The sequence below is a fragment of the Phaethon aethereus genome (assembly GCF_964289735.1).
Source record: "Phaethon aethereus genome assembly, chromosome: 25".
Taxonomy (NCBI): Eukaryota; Metazoa; Chordata; class Aves; order Phaethontiformes; family Phaethontidae; genus Phaethon; species Phaethon aethereus.
The window spans coordinates 1,475,058-1,494,062 of NC_138601.1; the positions used below are offsets into that span (position 1 = coordinate 1,475,058).

Consider the following 19,005-nt stretch of genomic DNA (forward strand, 5'->3'; position numbering starts at 1 on the left):
GCTGGCTCATGTCCAATCTTTCAACCTCCAGTATCCCCAAGTCCTTCTCTGCAGGGCTGCTCTCAACCGTTTATCCTGCAGTCTGCATTTATTTTGCCCCAGCCCAGGTGCAGGCCCTTGCACGTGACCTTGTTTAACTGCCTTCTTATGAGAGTTTCACATGGGTCCATTCTTCAAGCCTGTCAAGATCCCTCCGGACAGCATCCCTTCCATCAAGCGTATCAGTTACGCCCCGCAGCGTGGCGTCACGCACAAACTTGCTGGGGATGCACTCAATCCCACGATGTATGTCACTGAGGAGGATATGCAACAGTATTGGTGCCAGTACGGACCCCTGAGGGACACCAGTCATCACTGGTATCCCCCACTTGGACCTTGAGCCGTTGACTCTAACGCCTTGGGTGCAGCCAGAGTGCTGCACTAAATAGTGCGTGATTGCCTTTGCATCACTTGTTTTTTTCTCTTTTGCCCTTTCCCCTCTTCGGCAGCCCTGATGTTGACCCATGGGTATTTCACACTCTTGCTCTTCCAGTTCTGCCCCCATCCCACCGGGAAAGCACGGCGAGGGAGAAGGGCCAGTGGGTGCTTAGTTCTGGCTGGGGTCAATACACCACACAGGCTCATGGGCAGTGCATGTCCTCCTTGACCTGCTCCTTCCCTGTCTGTGCCTAGGGTTTCGTGGGAATGTTTCTGGAGGGCGGAAGGGCAGGGAGAGACTCGGGGAAGGAAGAGAGGCAGCGTCTGCAGACTGAGTGTCTCAGGGCTGTCCAAGAGCTCTCCAAAGCAGTGCGTAGACCAGCAGCAAAGGCTGCGGAGAGACTTGCAGCCGACAGAGGGGAGCTAGTGAAGTGCTACAGGACAGAGATGGGCACAATGATACGTGGCCACTCAGAGTCCTGATCGGAAGCTGGCTTGGTAGGAACCAGCCCTGTGTCCCCACACATCCTTCAACTGCTGAGAAGTTGCAGCCCAAAAGCAGGGCCAGGAAACGGTGCTTGCGGTAACCGCATCAAAACAGGTGCAACTCCCAGCACTGTTCCTGGACAGCAAGGACTGTCATCAACAACCTGGACTGTATGAGCGAGAGCGTACCCAGGAGATCAATGGGAGGGACGATCCCAGTCTGCTCAGTGCTTGCCTGACGGCATCTGGCATGCTGTGTCAAGTTTTGGGCTGTAATGCAAGAAAGACCTTGATCAAGCGGTGTGAGTCCAGCCGTGGGTGGGCAGGGTGCTGAGAAGGCTGGAGCACTTGGTTGGGGAGGAGGGGTTGTGGACGCAGGGCGTGTTGAGCATGGAGAAGAGAATGCTTTGGCGGGAGACCTCGAATCACCTCTGGAGGAGCTATCTGTGGTCATTGACCAGCATCGGGTCATTCTATCCAGGCCCAGAAGAGGCAGAGAGGTGTAGAAAGCAGAGGGTCACCCAATGCATGACTAAGAATAGGCAAAGCAAGCCCGTGTTAACAGTCCCTGCAAAGCCATCTCCAACAACCCCCTCCCAGAACCACCGCTGAGCAACACCCCTCTTCCCCTGCGTATCGTGGGAGAGCGTCTGCAGGGGAAGGGATGAGACAAAGGCACGGGCTGGGGTGCATCAGAACTTTAATGAGTCAAAAGAGGGAAAAGAGGTCAGCCCGAGTGGCGGTCCCAGTGCAGGGAGCAGCAGGGGCAGACAGGAATCTGCACGCCATGGCTGGGGCTGATATTGCGCCAGGTGTCCATGTGCCTGCCCCACAGACGGAGCAGGGCCGGCAAGTCCTCCCTAGGCTGGCTTTGTGGGGCTCCCCACCCAGGGGAGCACAAGAGAACAAGGGCACGGGAGGGAAAGGAGAGAGCTGGAAATGGGAAAGGCAGGCATGGGCCGTGCTTTTGGAGAGCCCAGGCTGGCCTCGTCCTTTTGCAAGGGGTGTTGGCGTTGCTCAGCTCCTCTGGATGCAGCAAGCCGATGATGCGTCCCCAGTCCGGTACCATGCTGTGGGTCCCTGGCGGCCTTCCCCAGCGCCACGGCCAGCAGCTTTAGCAGGGGAGGCACCTCCTGCCGCAGTAGCGGCTGCCGAAGCCGGAGAGGCCAAAGCCCCCGGAGGAGATGGGCACTCCCTCAGAGCTGAGGATGCTGCCAACGGCAGCGGAGGTGGAGGATCCCACGGCGGTGCTCTGCGGGAAGGAGCTGAGGATGGGGCCGGGCAGGGTCACCACCACGGGGGAGGGCTGGATGACGACGGTGGAGTCCTGGCACTGCCTGACACAGGGCTCATTGCAGCTGTTGGCCAGCGGGGTCGGGCCGCAGGGCTGGCAGGGCTGGCAGGGCAGGCACGGGCTGTAGCAGGACATGTCTCGGGGCTGGAGGTGCACCTGCGGGAAGAGAGCAGGGGAAAGCAGAGCATGAGGGGTGTACGAGGAGAAGCCTGTAGGCCCACCATGAGGGAGAAAGGCAGAAGCTGGAGAAGAGAGATGGAGGCTGTGGAGGGAGGCCCACGGGCTTCTCTTTCCTTTAGCCCAGATGATCCCCTCCAAGAGTTACCAAGCCCAGGGCAGACCTTTACCTAGCCCATAGCTCAGGACTCATATCAGCTAAGACCCAGCCTCTCCCCATGCCACACCTTCTACTCCCTTCCCGCTCTCACAACAAGCAGTTCCAGGAGCATGGACAAAGGGGCAGGTATGGTCTGGGAAGTCCAAAAGGAGCAGGAGGAAAAATGCCTTCAGGCTCACCTTGTTCCCAAGGAGATGGAGGCGAGAGGAGTGGATGAGAGAGTGAGGAGAAGGCCCCGCTTTTATACTCCTGCTGCACCGCCCCAGGCCCACAGTCACTGCACGCTGGCAGCAATTTTCCAACAGACTCACCTCCAAAGCAAAATACCCTACCTAATGGCACGGGTCGTGTTTTGGTTTCCGTCAGCGCTGCCATTTCATTTCCTCATTTCTGACATGCTTGGCCTGCCATGCAGGCTCCTTTCATGTGCTGGGATGAGAGGCCCGAGGATGTCCCGATTAAGATCTAGTCCGTGCAGGTGGAGGATATGCCCCCACGTGCAGGAGGGGTCCCGTGCAGGCAGGGGATGTTGGCTTGGGGCAGTGAAGTGCGATTGTTTGCAGCTGCCTTTGCAGGAAGAGGCCCAGCTCTGCCCCGCACCGCACGCATCGGCAGAGCACCCAAAGGCTTCTCTTTCTGAGGACGTGCCACATGCTTCTCTCTCCTCCCTGTCTCTCAGCTCGCTCCAATGGTCACTGGCCGTTGCATCTCCGTTTCAAGCGGTTTCAGCTGTTTTCCTCTTGATGCCCTTAGCTAAGGGGGAGAAGGTTTGCCAGGCTTGTCAGGGTATGCAGGGTTGGGGTGCGAAAAGGCAAAGCTCACCTGGCGTTAAATCAGCCAAAGCACGTGCAGGGCACCAGCCAGGAAAGTCTTCTTCCGGGTAGGTCAGTGGCGAGGCTTGGTCAAAGAGAGCCGCAGCACTGCACGAAGCAGCTTTGTGGAGGGCAGGGCTGACGGGAAAGATGGAGGTACTCCAAAGGTTCTTGACGTTGGTCTTTACTGCCAGGATTTCCTGTAGAGAGATCGGGCTCCTGCCATTCCTTGGAGAAGTCTGGAGCAGGAAAGACCTATCCTCGGGAGAGGAGGATCAGGTCTGGAAAACATTCAAACCGATTGGACTGACATGAGTGCAGGCAACCTGATGCCATGCCCGCAAGGGCGTTGGCTGGTGTCCCTGCAAGGCCGCTCTCAGCGCCCTTTGAAAGTCCTTTGGCAGTCACAGAATGCCTCTGAGGACTGGGAGAAAGCCAGCGGGCCTCCTGTCTTCATAAAGGGCATGAAAGAGGAGCTGGGGAACGACAGGCCGGTCAGCCTCACCTCGATCCCTGCAAAGGTGGTGGAGCAAATCATCCTTTGCCAAGACGAAAGGACAAGAAGGTGATTGTGAGTGGTCCGCATGGATTTATGGAGGGGAAAGCAGGCCCGACCAACCTCATGGCCGCCTTTGATGTCGTGCCTGGCTGCGGTGGGTGAGGGAAGTGCAGCAAATGTTGTTCATCTCATCTAACGAAGGCTCTTGATGCCGTCTGCTTCCCCATCCTTGCAGACCAACAGAGAAGATAGAGGCTGGCAAAGAGGGCAGTGCCGGGGACTGAAATCTGGCATGGCTGCTGGTCTCCGAGGATTGTGATGCGTGGCACGAAGTGCAGCTGGCAGGCACTCACCCCTGGTGCATTGCAGGGGTCTCTACTGGGGCCAATAGTGTTTAACCCCTCTATGCAGAGTCCTGCAGCGGGCGAGGAAGAACCTCCGCACCACTACAGGCTGGGGCCGATGGGCTTCCAAAGAGCTTTGCAGCAGAGGCCGTGGGTGCTGAAGGACATCGTGAGGCAGCCCGCACCTTTGGGGAAATGGCATCCGACAGCATCCTGGGCTGTGTTAGGAAGGGGTTTGCTATCAGATGGCAGAGGGTGATCCCTCTTCCTGGCTGCACGCTGCTGAGACCACAACTGCTGTCCAGTTCGTGGCTCCTCAGTATGAGAGATGCACGGCCATACTGGTGCGAGTCCAGCAAGGCCACGGAGCCCGTGCAATGCCTGGAGCCCCTGCGGCAGGAGGGGCTGCGACAGGTGGGGTTGTTCACCCTGCAGGAGAGAAGGCCCCAGGGCACGCTTCGTAGCTTTGGGTAAAAGAGTGGATCGGAGGGAGTGAAGAACATAGAGCGAGAGTGTCCTGAGTCCTATCCAGGGAAGGGACAAGGGGTAACAGGCACATACTGAAATACGGGAAATTCCAGGGAAACATAAGAAAAGGCTTTGTTAGTGTGAGAGTGGTGAAGCGCCGGCTGTGTTTGCCCAGAGAGGTTGTGGATTCTCGATCCTTGCAGGTTTTTGGAGCTTGACGGGTCTTGTCCCTGAGCATCCTCCAAAGGCTGACCGTGCTTTGAGCAGGGGCGTTGGGCTAGACGGTCTCCAGAGGTCCCTTCCAACCTCAAGGATCCTGCGAATCTGTCATGGGTAAAAACGGGTGCTGCACAGCTGGCCCTGAGAGGGAAGAACTGTGTTGGGAACATTGGAGTCAAGGGAAGCCGTGGCTATCACACCTGAGAAACTTTGTGTTGAAGCCCTGACGGCAGGGAGGAAAGCGAGTAGCAGAGTACAGTCGCTGGACTTCAGGCACGCTGACTTCCGCCTGTTCAGGCAGCTGGTAGGTAGGATGCCATGGAAGCAGCTGAGAAGGGCCAAGGAGCTCAGAAAAGCTGGCAGCGCCTCAGGCATCTCGTGGTCCAAGAGCAAGAAAGGTCCAGGCAATACGCAGGAGAACAAGCAGATACTTTGAGGGTGGAAGGGAATGGACGCACAGGCCTCATCTTCCTGGCCAAAGAGCCCCGTCTGCGGTGAGGAGCTCTCCTGAATTCTCAGGGAAAGAGGGAAAGAAAGGGTCGCAGAAAACATCTCCCTGCTCTGGCGGGAACTCATCCCTGGGTCCCATGTGATACGTCTTCTCCCGGGCACTGGGGCATAAGCGCACCTCCTTTCCCACACGCCAGAAGCCGCTGCAGCTTGGAGTACAGCCCAGCACCATTGGGGAGGCAAGGAAACTTCCCCCAGCTCCGCGAGGAGGGAAGGCTGGCAGGACCCTGCATTGCCACGTGCCGGAGGATGCTCAGGGAGGGGATGTGCTCAGCAGGGCCCTGGGTACAAAACCAGCTCTCAGACTACATGGAGGAGGTGATGCACTTCCCTGCCCTGCAGACAGGGAGGCAGCTGGGACGCGTCCCAGGAGGGCAAGGGAATGCCCTCAGTAGCAAGCTTCCTGGGATAGACTCTCCCTACCCACGGCGAGTCACACTCTAATTTTGGATTGGCCGTGTGTCAGCCTTTTGGCGTGAGGCCAAGCTGGGAGTGCGTGCTGTGTGCAGGCCTGTGTCCCACGAAGGGTGAATTGCCCTGCGGCCAGGGCAGCTCCAGCCCTGCCCCGGAAAACCGTCTCTGAGCACTGGGCTGTACCCCAGTACACAGCTCCAGGCAGCCCCAACAGCCGTTGCCCTAGGCATGACCTTCTTGCCGGCACTCCCACATCTCAGGGGGCTCTCAGGACAGTCAGCATGTTCTGGAAATGTGTCACCTGCTGCTCGCGGTCCAAAGCGTGCGACCAAAGTGCATGGTGGTGTGATGAGAATGGGAGGAACACGGTGCTGCCGCGAGCCTCAACACACCCCTCTGGTAGTGAGGAGGGACCCGACTCCACAGGGCTTGTTGAGGAATCACAGGGTTCGGGAGGGCAACATTCTCCTGCCACAAGGCTGCTGATTGCACTGGCTGGGGACCCCCGGAGACTGCTATGAGAGGGGGCGGCTTTACCAAAGAGACACAAGCAGGAGAGGACTGCAGTGTTAGGAGGTTATGTGCACCTTCCTGCAAAGGGAGGGGAAAACAACCCCATCAGATTTCCCCAGACCCATGCCCCGCAGCTGCACAGACCCCTCCAGCACTTGGAGCACATCTTCTGCCTGTACTGATGTGTTCCTACCGGGGAAATGCTTGGGCCTTTCATCTCGATACTTGAAAGGAGGCTCTGAGGCCTAATGGTCATGTCAGAAACGAGGAAATGAAATGGCAGCGCTGACGGAAACCAAAACACGACCCGTGCCATTAGGTCAGATATTTTGCTTTGGAGGTGAGTCTGTTGGAAAATTGCTGCCGGCGTGCAGCGACTGTGGGCCTGGGGCGGTGCAGCAGCAGTATAAAAGCGGGCCCTTCTCCTCACTCTCTCATCCACTCCTCTCGCCTCCATCTCCTTGGGAACAAGGTGAGCCTGAAGCCCTTTCTCCTCTCCCTCCTTGTGCTTCGCCTCGTCCTCCTCCAGGATTTCTCAGCACAAACTTGCCTTTTTGTCCTGTGCGGGCTCAAGGGCTGCTTGTAATGTCAGAAGGAAGGGGTAGATGGCGTGGCTTGGAGAGAAGTTGGGCCTTGGCTGAGGTGTCTCCTGAGCTATGGGCTAGGCAGGGATCTCCCTGGCTGTGGTTGCTATTGATAGGGTTCTTCTGGGCTGAAGGGAAAGAGAAGCCCGTGGGCCGTCCTAAATATCCTCCATCTCGCTTCTCTAGCTCGTGGCTTTTCTCCCTTGTGTTGGGGTGACAGACCGCTCCTTATGCACTCCTCATGCTCTGCTTTCCCCTGCCCTCTCTCCCAGGTGCACCTCCAGCCCCGAGACATGTCCTGCTACAGCCCGTGCCTGCCCTGCCAGCCCTGCCAGCCCTGCGGCCCGACCCCGCTGGCCAACAGCTGCAACGAGCCCTGTGTCAGGCAGTGCCAGGACTCCACCGTCGTCATCCAGCCCTCCCCCGTGGTGGTGACCCTGCCCGGCCCCATCCTCAGCTCCTTCCCGCAGAGCACCGCCGTGGGATCCTCCACCTCCGCTGCCGTTGGCAGCATCCTCAGCTCTGAGGGAGTGCCCATCTCCTCCGGGGGCTTTGGCCTCTCCGGCTTCGGCAGCCGCTACTGCGGCAGGAGGTGCCTCCCCTGCTAAAGCTGCTGGCCGTGGCGCTGGGGAAGGCCGCCAGGGACCCACAGCATGGTACCGGACTGGGGACGCATCATCGGCTTGCTGCGTCCAGAGGAGCTGAGCAACGCCAACACCCCTTGCAAAAGGACGGGGCCAGCCTGGGCTCTCCAAAAGCACGGCCCATGCCTGCCTTTCCCATTTCCAGCTCTCTCCTTTCCCTCCCGTGCCCTTGTTCTCTTGTGCTCCCCTGGGTGGGGAGCCCCACAAAGCCAGCCTAGGGAGGACCTGCCGGCCCTGCTCCCTCTGTAGGGCAGGCACATGGACACCTGGCGGAATATCAGCCACAGCCATGGGGTGCAGATTCCTGTCTGCCCCTGCTGCCCCCTGCGCTGGGACCGCCACTCAGGCTGACCTCATTTCCCTCTTTTGACTCATTAAAGTTCTGTTGCATCCCAGACCCTGCCTCTGTGTCATCTTTTCCCTTGCAGATGCTGTCCCAAGATGCTCAGTCAGAGGCTTGTTGCTCAGTGGTGGTTCTGGGAGGGGGTTTTTGGGGATGGTTTTGCACTGATTGTCAACAGGGGCTTACATTGAGTATGCTTAGTGTTGCATCGGGTGATCTTCTCGTTTCTAGATTTGTCTGCCTCTTCGGGTCTGGATGGAATTACCCTACATTGTTCAGTGGCTACCGTCCGCTTTGTTGTGCACACCTCTTCATGCTCCTCAGTACGCTCAACACTGTGATGCAAGTAATCGCGAAGGAATGTGGTATCGACAAGACAGGGGCACTAGCTTTCCAGGAGAGGCCAGGAGAACCCATCGTAACTAAGTATTGTCCAAGGGTCGCTCTTGTTGGGGAACTTTTGGTCTGAAGAGAAGGAGAAGCCCGTGGAACACAGTGCGGTGGTCTGCCTTCTCATAGAGCCGTATTATGATAGAGTCATAGAATGGTTTTGGTTGGAAGAGACCCTTAAAGATCATCCAGTCCAGTCTGCCTGCAATGGGCAGGGATCTCCGTTGCTACATCACGTTACTCAAAGTTCTGTCAAACCTGACCTGGAACACTTGCAACGATGGGACGTCCCATCAGTCTCTGGGCAACCTCTTCCAGTGATACGCTACCCTTGTTGTAAAAAATGCCTTCCTAATATCTAGTTTAAATCTACCCTGTTTCGGTTTAAAACTGTTGCTCCTTGTCCTATCACTACAGGTCTTGATAAAAATCTCTCTCCGGCTTCCGACTTATAAGTCCCCTTTAGATATTGAAAGGCTGCAGTAAGGTCTCCCCCGACAGAGCCTTCCCTTCTCCAGGCTGAACAACGCCAGCTTCTTCAGCTTTTCTACCTAGGAGGGCTGATGCAGCCCTCTGCTTGTTTCTGTAGCTCTTCTCTGGAGCTGCTCTAAGAGGTCCATGTCTTTTTTGTACTGGGGACCTCAGACTGGACGCAGTGCTCCAGGTGGGGTCTAACAAGAGCGGACCAGAAGCAAAGAATCACCTCCCTCGACCTGCTGGCCATGCTTCCTTTTGATGCAGCCCAGGCACGACTGGTTTTCTGGGCTGCAAGTGCACGCTGCTGGCTCATGTCCAATCTTTCAACCTCCAGTATCCCCAAGTCCTTCTCTGCAGGGCTGCTCTCAACCGTTTATCCTGCAGTCTGCATTTATTTTGCCCCAGCCCAGGTGCAGGCCCTTGCACGTGACCTTGTTTAACTGCCTTCTTATGAGAGTTTCACATGGGTCCATTCTTCAAGCCTGTCAAGATCCCTCCGGACAGCATCCCTTCCATCAAGCGTATCAGTTACGCCCCGCAGCGTGGCGTCACGCACAAACTTGCTGGGGATGCACTCAATCCCACGATGTATGTCACTGAGGAGGATATGCAACAGTATTGGTGCCAGTACGGACCCCTGAGGGACACCAGTCATCACTGGTATCCCCCACTTGGACCTTGAGCCGTTGACTCTAACGCCTTGGGTGCAGCCAGAGTGCTGCACTAAATAGTGCGTGATTGCCTTTGCATCACTTGTTTTTTTCTCTTTTGCCCTTTCCCCTCTTCGGCAGCCCTGATGTTGACCCATGGGTATTTCACACTCTTGCTCTTCCAGTTCTGCCCCCATCCCACCGGGAAAGCACGGCGAGGGAGAAGGGCCAGTGGGTGCTTAGTTCTGGCTGGGGTCAATACACCACACAGGCTCATGGGCAGTGCATGTCCTCCTTGACCTGCTCCTTCCCTGTCTGTGCCTAGGGTTTCGTGGGAATGTTTCTGGAGGGCGGAAGGGCAGGGAGAGACTCGGGGAAGGAAGAGAGGCAGCGTCTGCAGACTGAGTGTCTCAGGGCTGTCCAAGAGCTCTCCAAAGCAGTGCGTAGACCAGCAGCAAAGGCTGCGGAGAGACTTGCAGCCGACAGAGGGGAGCTAGTGAAGTGCTACAGGACAGAGATGGGCACAATGATACGTGGCCACTCAGAGTCCTGATCGGAAGCTGGCTTGGTAGGAACCAGCCCTGTGTCCCCACACATCCTTCAACTGCTGAGAAGTTGCAGCCCAAAAGCAGGGCCAGGAAACGGTGCTTGCGGTAACCGCATCAAAACAGGTGCAACTCCCAGCACTGTTCCTGGACAGCAAGGACTGTCATCAACAACCTGGACTGTATGAGCGAGAGCGTACCCAGGAGATCAATGGGAGGGACGATCCCAGTCTGCTCAGTGCTTGCCTGACGGCATCTGGCATGCTGTGTCAAGTTTTGGGCTGTAATGCAAGAAAGACCTTGATCAAGCGGTGTGAGTCCAGCCGTGGGTGGGCAGGGTGCTGAGAAGGCTGGAGCACTTGGTTGGGGAGGAGGGGTTGTGGACGCAGGGCGTGTTGAGCATGGAGAAGAGAATGCTTTGGCGGGAGACCTCGAATCACCTCTGGAGGAGCTATCTGTGGTCATTGACCAGCATCGGGTCATTCTATCCAGGCCCAGAAGAGGCAGAGAGGTGTAGAAAGCAGAGGGTCACCCAATGCATGACTAAGAATAGGCAAAGCAAGCCCGTGTTAACAGTCCCTGCAAAGCCATCTCCAACAACCCCCTCCCAGAACCACCGCTGAGCAACACCCCTCTTCCCCTGCGTATCGTGGGAGAGCGTCTGCAGGGGAAGGGATGAGACAAAGGCACGGGCTGGGGTGCATCAGAACTTTAATGAGTCAAAAGAGGGAAAAGAGGTCAGCCCGAGTGGCGGTCCCAGTGCAGGGAGCAGCAGGGGCAGACAGGAATCTGCACGCCATGGCTGGGGCTGATATTGCGCCAGGTGTCCATGTGCCTGCCCCACAGACGGAGCAGGGCCGGCAAGTCCTCCCTAGGCTGGCTTTGTGGGGCTCCCCACCCAGGGGAGCACAAGAGAACAAGGGCACGGGAGGGAAAGGAGAGAGCTGGAAATGGGAAAGGCAGGCATGGGCCGTGCTTTTGGAGAGCCCAGGCTGGCCTCGTCCTTTTGCAAGGGGTGTTGGCGTTGCTCAGCTCCTCTGGATGCAGCAAGCCGATGATGCGTCCCCAGTCCGGTACCATGCTGTGGGTCCCTGGCGGCCTTCCCCAGCGCCACGGCCAGCAGCTTTAGCAGGGGAGGCACCTCCTGCCGCAGTAGCGGCTGCCGAAGCCGGAGAGGCCAAAGCCCCCGGAGGAGATGGGCACTCCCTCAGAGCTGAGGATGCTGCCAACGGCAGCGGAGGTGGAGGATCCCACGGCGGTGCTCTGCGGGAAGGAGCTGAGGATGGGGCCGGGCAGGGTCACCACCACGGGGGAGGGCTGGATGACGACGGTGGAGTCCTGGCACTGCCTGACACAGGGCTCATTGCAGCTGTTGGCCAGCGGGGTCGGGCCGCAGGGCTGGCAGGGCTGGCAGGGCAGGCACGGGCTGTAGCAGGACATGTCTCGGGGCTGGAGGTGCACCTGCGGGAAGAGAGCAGGGGAAAGCAGAGCATGAGGGGTGTACGAGGAGAAGCCTGTAGGCCCACCATGAGGGAGAAAGGCAGAAGCTGGAGAAGAGAGATGGAGGCTGTGGAGGGAGGCCCACGGGCTTCTCTTTCCTTTAGCCCAGATGATCCCCTCCAAGAGTTACCAAGCCCAGGGCAGACCTTTACCTAGCCCATAGCTCAGGACTCATATCAGCTAAGACCCAGCCTCTCCCCATGCCACACCTTCTACTCCCTTCCCGCTCTCACAACAAGCAGTTCCAGGAGCATGGACAAAGGGGCAGGTATGGTCTGGGAAGTCCAAAAGGAGCAGGAGGAAAAATGCCTTCAGGCTCACCTTGTTCCCAAGGAGATGGAGGCGAGAGGAGTGGATGAGAGAGTGAGGAGAAGGCCCCGCTTTTATACTCCTGCTGCACCGCCCCAGGCCCACAGTCACTGCACGCTGGCAGCAATTTTCCAACAGACTCACCTCCAAAGCAAAATACCCTACCTAATGGCACGGGTCGTGTTTTGGTTTCCGTCAGCGCTGCCATTTCATTTCCTCATTTCTGACATGCTTGGCCTGCCATGCAGGCTCCTTTCATGTGCTGGGATGAGAGGCCCGAGGATGTCCCGATTAAGATCTAGTCCGTGCAGGTGGAGGATATGCCCCCACGTGCAGGAGGGGTCCCGTGCAGGCAGGGGATGTTGGCTTGGGGCAGTGAAGTGCGATTGTTTGCAGCTGCCTTTGCAGGAAGAGGCCCAGCTCTGCCCCGCACCGCACGCATCGGCAGAGCACCCAAAGGCTTCTCTTTCTGAGGACGTGCCACATGCTTCTCTCTCCTCCCTGTCTCTCAGCTCGCTCCAATGGTCACTGGCCGTTGCATCTCCGTTTCAAGCGGTTTCAGCTGTTTTCCTCTTGATGCCCTTAGCTAAGGGGGAGAAGGTTTGCCAGGCTTGTCAGGGTATGCAGGGTTGGGGTGCGAAAAGGCAAAGCTCACCTGGCGTTAAATCAGCCAAAGCACGTGCAGGGCACCAGCCAGGAAAGTCTTCTTCCGGGTAGGTCAGTGGCGAGGCTTGGTCAAAGAGAGCCGCAGCACTGCACGAAGCAGCTTTGTGGAGGGCAGGGCTGACGGGAAAGATGGAGGTACTCCAAAGGTTCTTGACGTTGGTCTTTACTGCCAGGATTTCCTGTAGAGAGATCGGGCTCCTGCCATTCCTTGGAGAAGTCTGGAGCAGGAAAGACCTATCCTCGGGAGAGGAGGATCAGGTCTGGAAAACATTCAAACCGATTGGACTGACATGAGTGCAGGCAACCTGATGCCATGCCCGCAAGGGCGTTGGCTGGTGTCCCTGCAAGGCCGCTCTCAGCGCCCTTTGAAAGTCCTTTGGCAGTCACAGAATGCCTCTGAGGACTGGGAGAAAGCCAGCGGGCCTCCTGTCTTCATAAAGGGCATGAAAGAGGAGCTGGGGAACGACAGGCCGGTCAGCCTCACCTCGATCCCTGCAAAGGTGGTGGAGCAAATCATCCTTTGCCAAGACGAAAGGAGAAGAAGGTGATTGTGAGTGGTCCGCATGGATTTATGGAGGGGAAAGCAGGCCCGACCAACCTCATGGCCGCCTTTGATGTCGTGCCTGGCTGCGGTGGGTGAGGGAAGTGCAGCAAATGTTGTTCATCTCATCTAACGAAGGCTCTTGATGCCGTCTGCTTCCCCATCCTTGCAGACCAACAGAGAAGATAGAGGCTGGCAAAGAGGGCAGTGCCGGGGACTGAAATCTGGCATGGCTGCTGGTCTCCGAGGATTGTGATGCGTGGCACGAAGTGCAGCTGGCAGGCACTCACCCCTGGTGCATTGCAGGGGTCTCTACTGGGGCCAATAGTGTTTAACCCCTCTATGCAGAGTCCTGCAGCGGGCGAGGAAGAACCTCCGCACCACTACAGGCTGGGGCCGATGGGCTTCCAAAGAGCTTTGCAGCAGAGGCCGTGGGTGCTGAAGGACATCGTGAGGCAGCCCGCACCTTTGGGGAAATGGCATCCGACAGCATCCTGGGCTGTGTTAGGAAGGGGTTTGCTATCAGATGGCAGAGGGTGATCCCTCTTCCTGGCTGCACGCTGCTGAGACCACAACTGCTGTCCAGTTCGTGGCTCCTCAGTATGAGAGATGCACGGCCATACTGGTGCGAGTCCAGCAAGGCCACGGAGCCCGTGCAATGCCTGGAGCCCCTGCGGCAGGAGGGGCTGCGACAGGTGGGGTTGTTCACCCTGCAGGAGAGAAGGCCCCAGGGCACGCTTCGTAGCTTTGGGTAAAAGAGTGGATCGGAGGGAGTGAAGAACATAGAGCGAGAGTGTCCTGAGTCCTATCCAGGGAAGGGACAAGGGGTAACAGGCACATACTGAAATACGGGAAATTCCAGGGAAACATAAGAAAAGGCTTTGTTAGTGTGAGAGTGGTGAAGCGCCGGCTGTGTTTGCCCAGAGAGGTTGTGGATTCTCGATCCTTGCAGGTTTTTGGAGCTTGACGGGTCTTGTCCCTGAGCATCCTCCAAAGGCTGACCGTGCTTTGAGCAGGGGCGTTGGGCTAGACGGTCTCCAGAGGTCCCTTCCAACCTCAAGGATCCTGCGAATCTGTCATGGGTAAAAACGGGTGCTGCACAGCTGGCCCTGAGAGGGAAGAACTGTGTTGGGAACATTGGAGTCAAGGGAAGCCGTGGCTATCACACCTGAGAAACTTTGTGTTGAAGCCCTGACGGCAGGGAGGAAAGCGAGTAGCAGAGTACAGTCGCTGGACTTCAGGCACGCTGACTTCCGCCTGTTCAGGCAGCTGGTAGGTAGGATGCCATGGAAGCAGCTGAGAAGGGCCAAGGAGCTCAGAAAAGCTGGCAGCGCCTCAGGCATCTCGTGGTCCAAGAGCAAGAAAGGTCCAGGCAATACGCAGGAGAACAAGCAGATACTTTGAGGGTGGAAGGGAATGGACGCACAGGCCTCATCTTCCTGGCCAAAGAGCCCCGTCTGCGGTGAGGAGCTCTCCTGAATTCTCAGGGAAAGAGGGAAAGAAAGGGTCGCAGAAAACATCTCCCTGCTCTGGCGGGAACTCATCCCTGGGTCCCATGTGATACGTCTTCTCCCGGGCACTGGGGCATAAGCGCACCTCCTTTCCCACACGCCAGAAGCCGCTGCAGCTTGGAGTACAGCCCAGCACCATTGGGGAGGCAAGGAAACTTCCCCCAGCTCCGCGAGGAGGGAAGGCTGGCAGGACCCTGCATTGCCACGTGCCGGAGGATGCTCAGGGAGGGGATGTGCTCAGCAGGGCCCTGGGTACAAAACCAGCTCTCAGACTACATGGAGGAGGTGATGCACTTCCCTGCCCTGCAGACAGGGAGGCAGCTGGGACGCGTCCCAGGAGGGCAAGGGAATGCCCTCAGTAGCAAGCTTCCTGGGATAGACTCTCCCTACCCACGGCGAGTCACACTCTAATTTTGGATTGGCCGTGTGTCAGCCTTTTGGCGTGAGGCCAAGCTGGGAGTGCGTGCTGTGTGCAGGCCTGTGTCCCACGAAGGGTGAATTGCCCTGCGGCCAGGGCAGCTCCAGCCCTGCCCCGGAAAACCGTCTCTGAGCACTGGGCTGTACCCCAGTACACAGCTCCAGGCAGCCCCAACAGCCGTTGCCCTAGGCATGACCTTCTTGCCGGCACTCCCACATCTCAGGGGGCTCTCAGGACAGTCAGCATGTTCTGGAAATGTGTCACCTGCTGCTCGCGGTCCAAAGCGTGCGACCAAAGTGCATGGTGGTGTGATGAGAATGGGAGGAACACGGTGCTGCCGCGAGCCTCAACACACCCCTCTGGTAGTGAGGAGGGACCCGACTCCACAGGGCTTGTTGAGGAATCACAGGGTTCGGGAGGGCAACATTCTCCTGCCACAAGGCTGCTGATTGCACTGGCTGGGGACCCCCGGAGACTGCTATGAGAGGGGGCGGCTTTACCAAAGAGACACAAGCAGGAGAGGACTGCAGTGTTAGGAGGTTATGTGCACCTTCCTGCAAAGGGAGGGGAAAACAACCCCATCAGATTTCCCCAGACCCATGCCCCGCAGCTGCACAGACCCCTCCAGCACTTGGAGCACATCTTCTGCCTGTACTGATGTGTTCCTACCGGGGAAATGCTTGGGCCTTTCATCTCGATACTTGAAAGGAGGCTCTGAGGCCTAATGGTCATGTCAGAAACGAGGAAATGAAATGGCAGCGCTGACGGAAACCAAAACACGACCCGTGCCATTAGGTCAGATATTTTGCTTTGGAGGTGAGTCTGTTGGAAAATTGCTGCCGGCGTGCAGCGACTGTGGGCCTGGGGCGGTGCAGCAGCAGTATAAAAGCGGGCCCTTCTCCTCACTCTCTCATCCACTCCTCTCGCCTCCATCTCCTTGGGAACAAGGTGAGCCTGAAGCCCTTTCTCCTCTCCCTCCTTGTGCTTCGCCTCGTCCTCCTCCAGGATTTCTCAGCACAAACTTGCCTTTTTGTCCTGTGCGGGCTCAAGGGCTGCTTGTAATGTCAGAAGGAAGGGGTAGATGGCGTGGCTTGGAGAGAAGTTGGGCCTTGGCTGAGGTGTCTCCTGAGCTATGGGCTAGGCAGGGATCTCCCTGGCTGTGGTTGCTATTGATAGGGTTCTTCTGGGCTGAAGGGAAAGAGAAGCCCGTGGGCCGCCCTAAATATCCTCCATCTCGCTTCTCTAGCTCGTGGCTTTTCTCCCTTGTGTTGGGGTGACAGACCGCTCCTTATGCACTCCTCATGCTCTGCTTTCCCCTGCCCTCTCTCCCAGGTGCACCTCCAGCCCCGAGACATGTCCTGCTACAGCCCGTGCCTGCCCTGCCAGCCCTGCCAGCCCTGCGGCCCGACCCCGCTGGCCAACAGCTGCAACGAGCCCTGTGTCAGGCAGTGCCAGGACTCCACCGTCGTCATCCAGCCCTCCCCCGTGGTGGTGACCCTGCCCGGCCCCATCCTCAGCTCCTTCCCGCAGAGCACCGCCGTGGGATCCTCCACCTCCGCTGCCGTTGGCAGCATCCTCAGCTCTGAGGGAGTGCCCATCTCCTCCGGGGGCTTTGGCCTCTCCGGCTTCGGCAGCCGCTACTGCGGCAGGAGGTGCCTCCCCTGCTAAAGCTGCTGGCCGTGGCGCTGGGGAAGGCCGCCAGGGACCCACAGCATGGTACCGGACTGGGGACGCATCATCGGCTTGCTGCGTCCAGAGGAGCTGAGCAACGCCAACACCCCTTGCAAAAGGACGGGGCCAGCCTGGGCTCTCCAAAAGAACGGCCCATGCCTGCCTTTCCCATTTCCAGCTCTCTCCTTTCCCTCCCGTGCCCTTGTTCTCTTGTGCTCCCCTGGGTGGGGAGCCCCACAAAGCCACCCTAGGGAGGACCTGCCGGCCCTGCTCCCTCTGTAGGGCAGGCACATGGACACCTGGCGGAATATCAGCCACAGCCATGGGGTGCAGATTCCTGTCTGCCCCTGCTGCCCCCTGCGCTGGGACCGCCACTCGGGCTGACCTCATTTCCCTCTTTTGACTCATTAAAGTTCTGTTGCATCCCAGACCCTGCCTCTGTGTCATCTTTTCCCTTGCAGATGCTGTCCCAAGATGCTCAGTCAGAGGCTTGTTGCTCAGTGGTGGTTCTGGGAGGGGGTTTTGGGGGATGGTTTTGCACTGATTGTCAACAGGGGCTTACATTGAGTATGCTTAGTGTTGCATCGGGTGATCTTCTCGTTTCTAGATTTGTCTGCCTCTTCGGGTCTGGATGGAATTACCCTACATTGTTCAGTGGCTACCGTCCGCTTTGTTGTGCACACCTCTTCATGCTCCTCAGTACGCTCAACACTGTGATGCAAGTAATCGCGAAGGAATGTGGTATCGACAAGACAGGGGCACTAGCTTTCCAGGAGAGGCCAGGAGAACCCATCGTAACTAAGTATTGTCCAAGGGTCGCTCTTGTTGGGGAACTTTTGGTCTGAAGAGAAGGAGAAGCCCGTGGAACACAGTGCGGTGGTCTGCCTTCTCATAGAGCCGTATTATGATAGAGTCATAGAATGGTTTTGGTTGGAAGAGACCCTTAAAGATCATCCAGTCCAGTCTGCCTGCAATGGGCAGGGATCTCCGTTGCTACATCACGTTACTCAAAGTTCTGTCAAACCTGACCTGGAACACTTGCAACGATGGGACGTCCCATCAGTCTCTGGGCAACCTCTTCCAGTGATACGCTACCCTTGTTGTAAAAAATGCCTTCCTAATATCTAGTTTAAATCTACCCTGTTTCGGTTTAAAACTGTTGCTCCTTGTCCTATCACTACAGGTCTTGATAAAAATCTCTCTCCGGCTTCCGACTTATAAGTCCCCTTTAGATATTGAAAGGCTGCAGTAAGGTCTCCCCCGACAGAGCCTTCCCTTCTCCAGGCTGAACAACGCCAGCTTCTTCAGCCTTTCTACCTAGGAGGGCTGATGCAGCCCTCTGCTTGTTTCTGTAGCTCTTCTCTGGAGCTGCTCTAAGAGGTCCATGTCTTTTTTGTACTGGGGACCTCAGACTGGACGCAGTGCTCCAGGTGGGGTCTAACAAGAGCGGACCAGAAGCAAAGAATCACCTCCCTCGACCTGCTGGCCATGCTTCCTTTTGATGCAGCCCAGGCACGACTGGCTTTCTGGGCTGCAAGTGCACGCTGCTGGCTCATGTCCAATCTTTCAACCTCCAGTATCCCCAAGTCCTTCTCTGCAGGGCTGCTCTCAACCGTTTATCCTGCAGTCTGCATTTATTTTGCCCCAGCCCAGGTGCAGGCCCTTGCACGTGACCTTGTTTAACTGCCTTCTTATGAGAGTTTCACATGGGTCCATTCTTCAAGCCTGTCAAGATCCCTCCGGACAGCATCCCTTCCATCAAGCGTATCAGTTACGCCCCTCAGCGTGGCGTCACGCACAAACTTGCTGGGGATGCACTCAATCCCACGATGTATGTCACTGAGGAGGATATGCAACAGTATTGGTGCCAGTACGGACCCCTGAGGGACACCAGTCATCACTGGTATCCCCCACTTGGACCTTGAGCCGTTGACTCTAACGCCTTGGGTGCAGCCAGAGTGCTGCACTAAATAGTGCGTGATTGCCTTTGCATCACTTGTTTTTTTCTCTTTTGCCCTTTCCCCTCTTCGGCAGCCCTGATGTTGACCCATGGGTATTTCACACTCTTGCTCTTCCAGTTCTGCCCCCATCCCACCGGGAAAGCACGGCGAGGGAGAAGGGCCAGTGGGTGCTTAGTTCTGGCTGGGGTCAATACACCACACAGGCTCATGGGCAGTGCATGTCCTCCTTGACCTGCTCCTTCCCTGTCTGTGCCTAGGGTTTCGTGGGAATGTTTCTGGAGGGCGGAAGGGCAGGGAGAGACTCGGGGAAGGAAGAGAGGCAGCGTCTGCAGACTGAGTGTCTCAGGGCTGTCCAAGAGCTCTCCAAAGCAGTGCGTAGACCAGCAGCAAAGGCTGCGGAGAGACTTGCAGCCGACAGAGGGGAGCTAGTGAAGTGCTGCAGGACAGAGATGGGCACAATGATACGTGGCCACTCAGAGTCC

At 57.4% G+C, this 19,005-nt stretch overlaps 4 protein-coding genes across 4 annotated transcripts; 2 read left to right on the forward strand and 2 right to left on the reverse strand.

Annotated features, from left to right (window-relative positions):
* Positions 1–1,950: 1,950 nt before the first annotated feature.
* On the reverse strand, positions 1,951–3,169 carry LOC309413522 (feather keratin 1-like). The gene has a single exon (XM_082010677.1). The coding sequence runs from the start codon at positions 2,330–2,332 to the stop codon at positions 2,018–2,020; it is 315 nt and encodes a 104-aa protein (XP_081866803.1). The 5' UTR covers positions 2,333–3,169; the 3' UTR covers positions 1,951–2,017.
* Positions 3,170–7,007: 3,838 nt separating this feature from the next.
* LOC309413597 (feather keratin 1-like) lies at positions 7,008–7,607 on the forward strand. The gene has a single exon (XM_082010779.1). The coding sequence runs from the start codon at positions 7,128–7,130 to the stop codon at positions 7,503–7,505; it is 378 nt and encodes a 125-aa protein (XP_081866905.1). The 5' UTR covers positions 7,008–7,127; the 3' UTR covers positions 7,506–7,607.
* A 3,397-nt stretch (positions 7,608–11,004) lies between these two features.
* On the reverse strand, positions 11,005–12,223 carry LOC309413336 (feather keratin 1-like). The gene has a single exon (XM_082010457.1). The coding sequence runs from the start codon at positions 11,384–11,386 to the stop codon at positions 11,072–11,074; it is 315 nt and encodes a 104-aa protein (XP_081866583.1). The 5' UTR covers positions 11,387–12,223; the 3' UTR covers positions 11,005–11,071.
* Positions 12,224–15,980: 3,757 nt separating this feature from the next.
* Positions 15,981–16,661, forward strand: LOC309413464 (feather keratin 1-like). Its single transcript, XM_082010586.1, has one exon. The coding sequence runs from the start codon at positions 16,182–16,184 to the stop codon at positions 16,557–16,559; it is 378 nt and encodes a 125-aa protein (XP_081866712.1). The 5' UTR covers positions 15,981–16,181; the 3' UTR covers positions 16,560–16,661.
* Positions 16,662–19,005: the final 2,344 nt, after the last annotated feature.

Bases quoted from the DNA above. Each gene is read 5' to 3' on its own strand.
- LOC309413522 (XM_082010677.1), bottom strand. From the start codon at position 2,332: ATGTCCTGCTACAGCCCGTGCCTGCCCTGCCAGCCCTGCCAGCCCTGC.
- LOC309413597 (XM_082010779.1), top strand. From the start codon at position 7,128: ATGCACTCCTCATGCTCTGCTTTCCCCTGCCCTCTCTCCCAGGTGCAC.
- LOC309413336 (XM_082010457.1), bottom strand. From the start codon at position 11,386: ATGTCCTGCTACAGCCCGTGCCTGCCCTGCCAGCCCTGCCAGCCCTGC.
- LOC309413464 (XM_082010586.1), top strand. From the start codon at position 16,182: ATGCACTCCTCATGCTCTGCTTTCCCCTGCCCTCTCTCCCAGGTGCAC.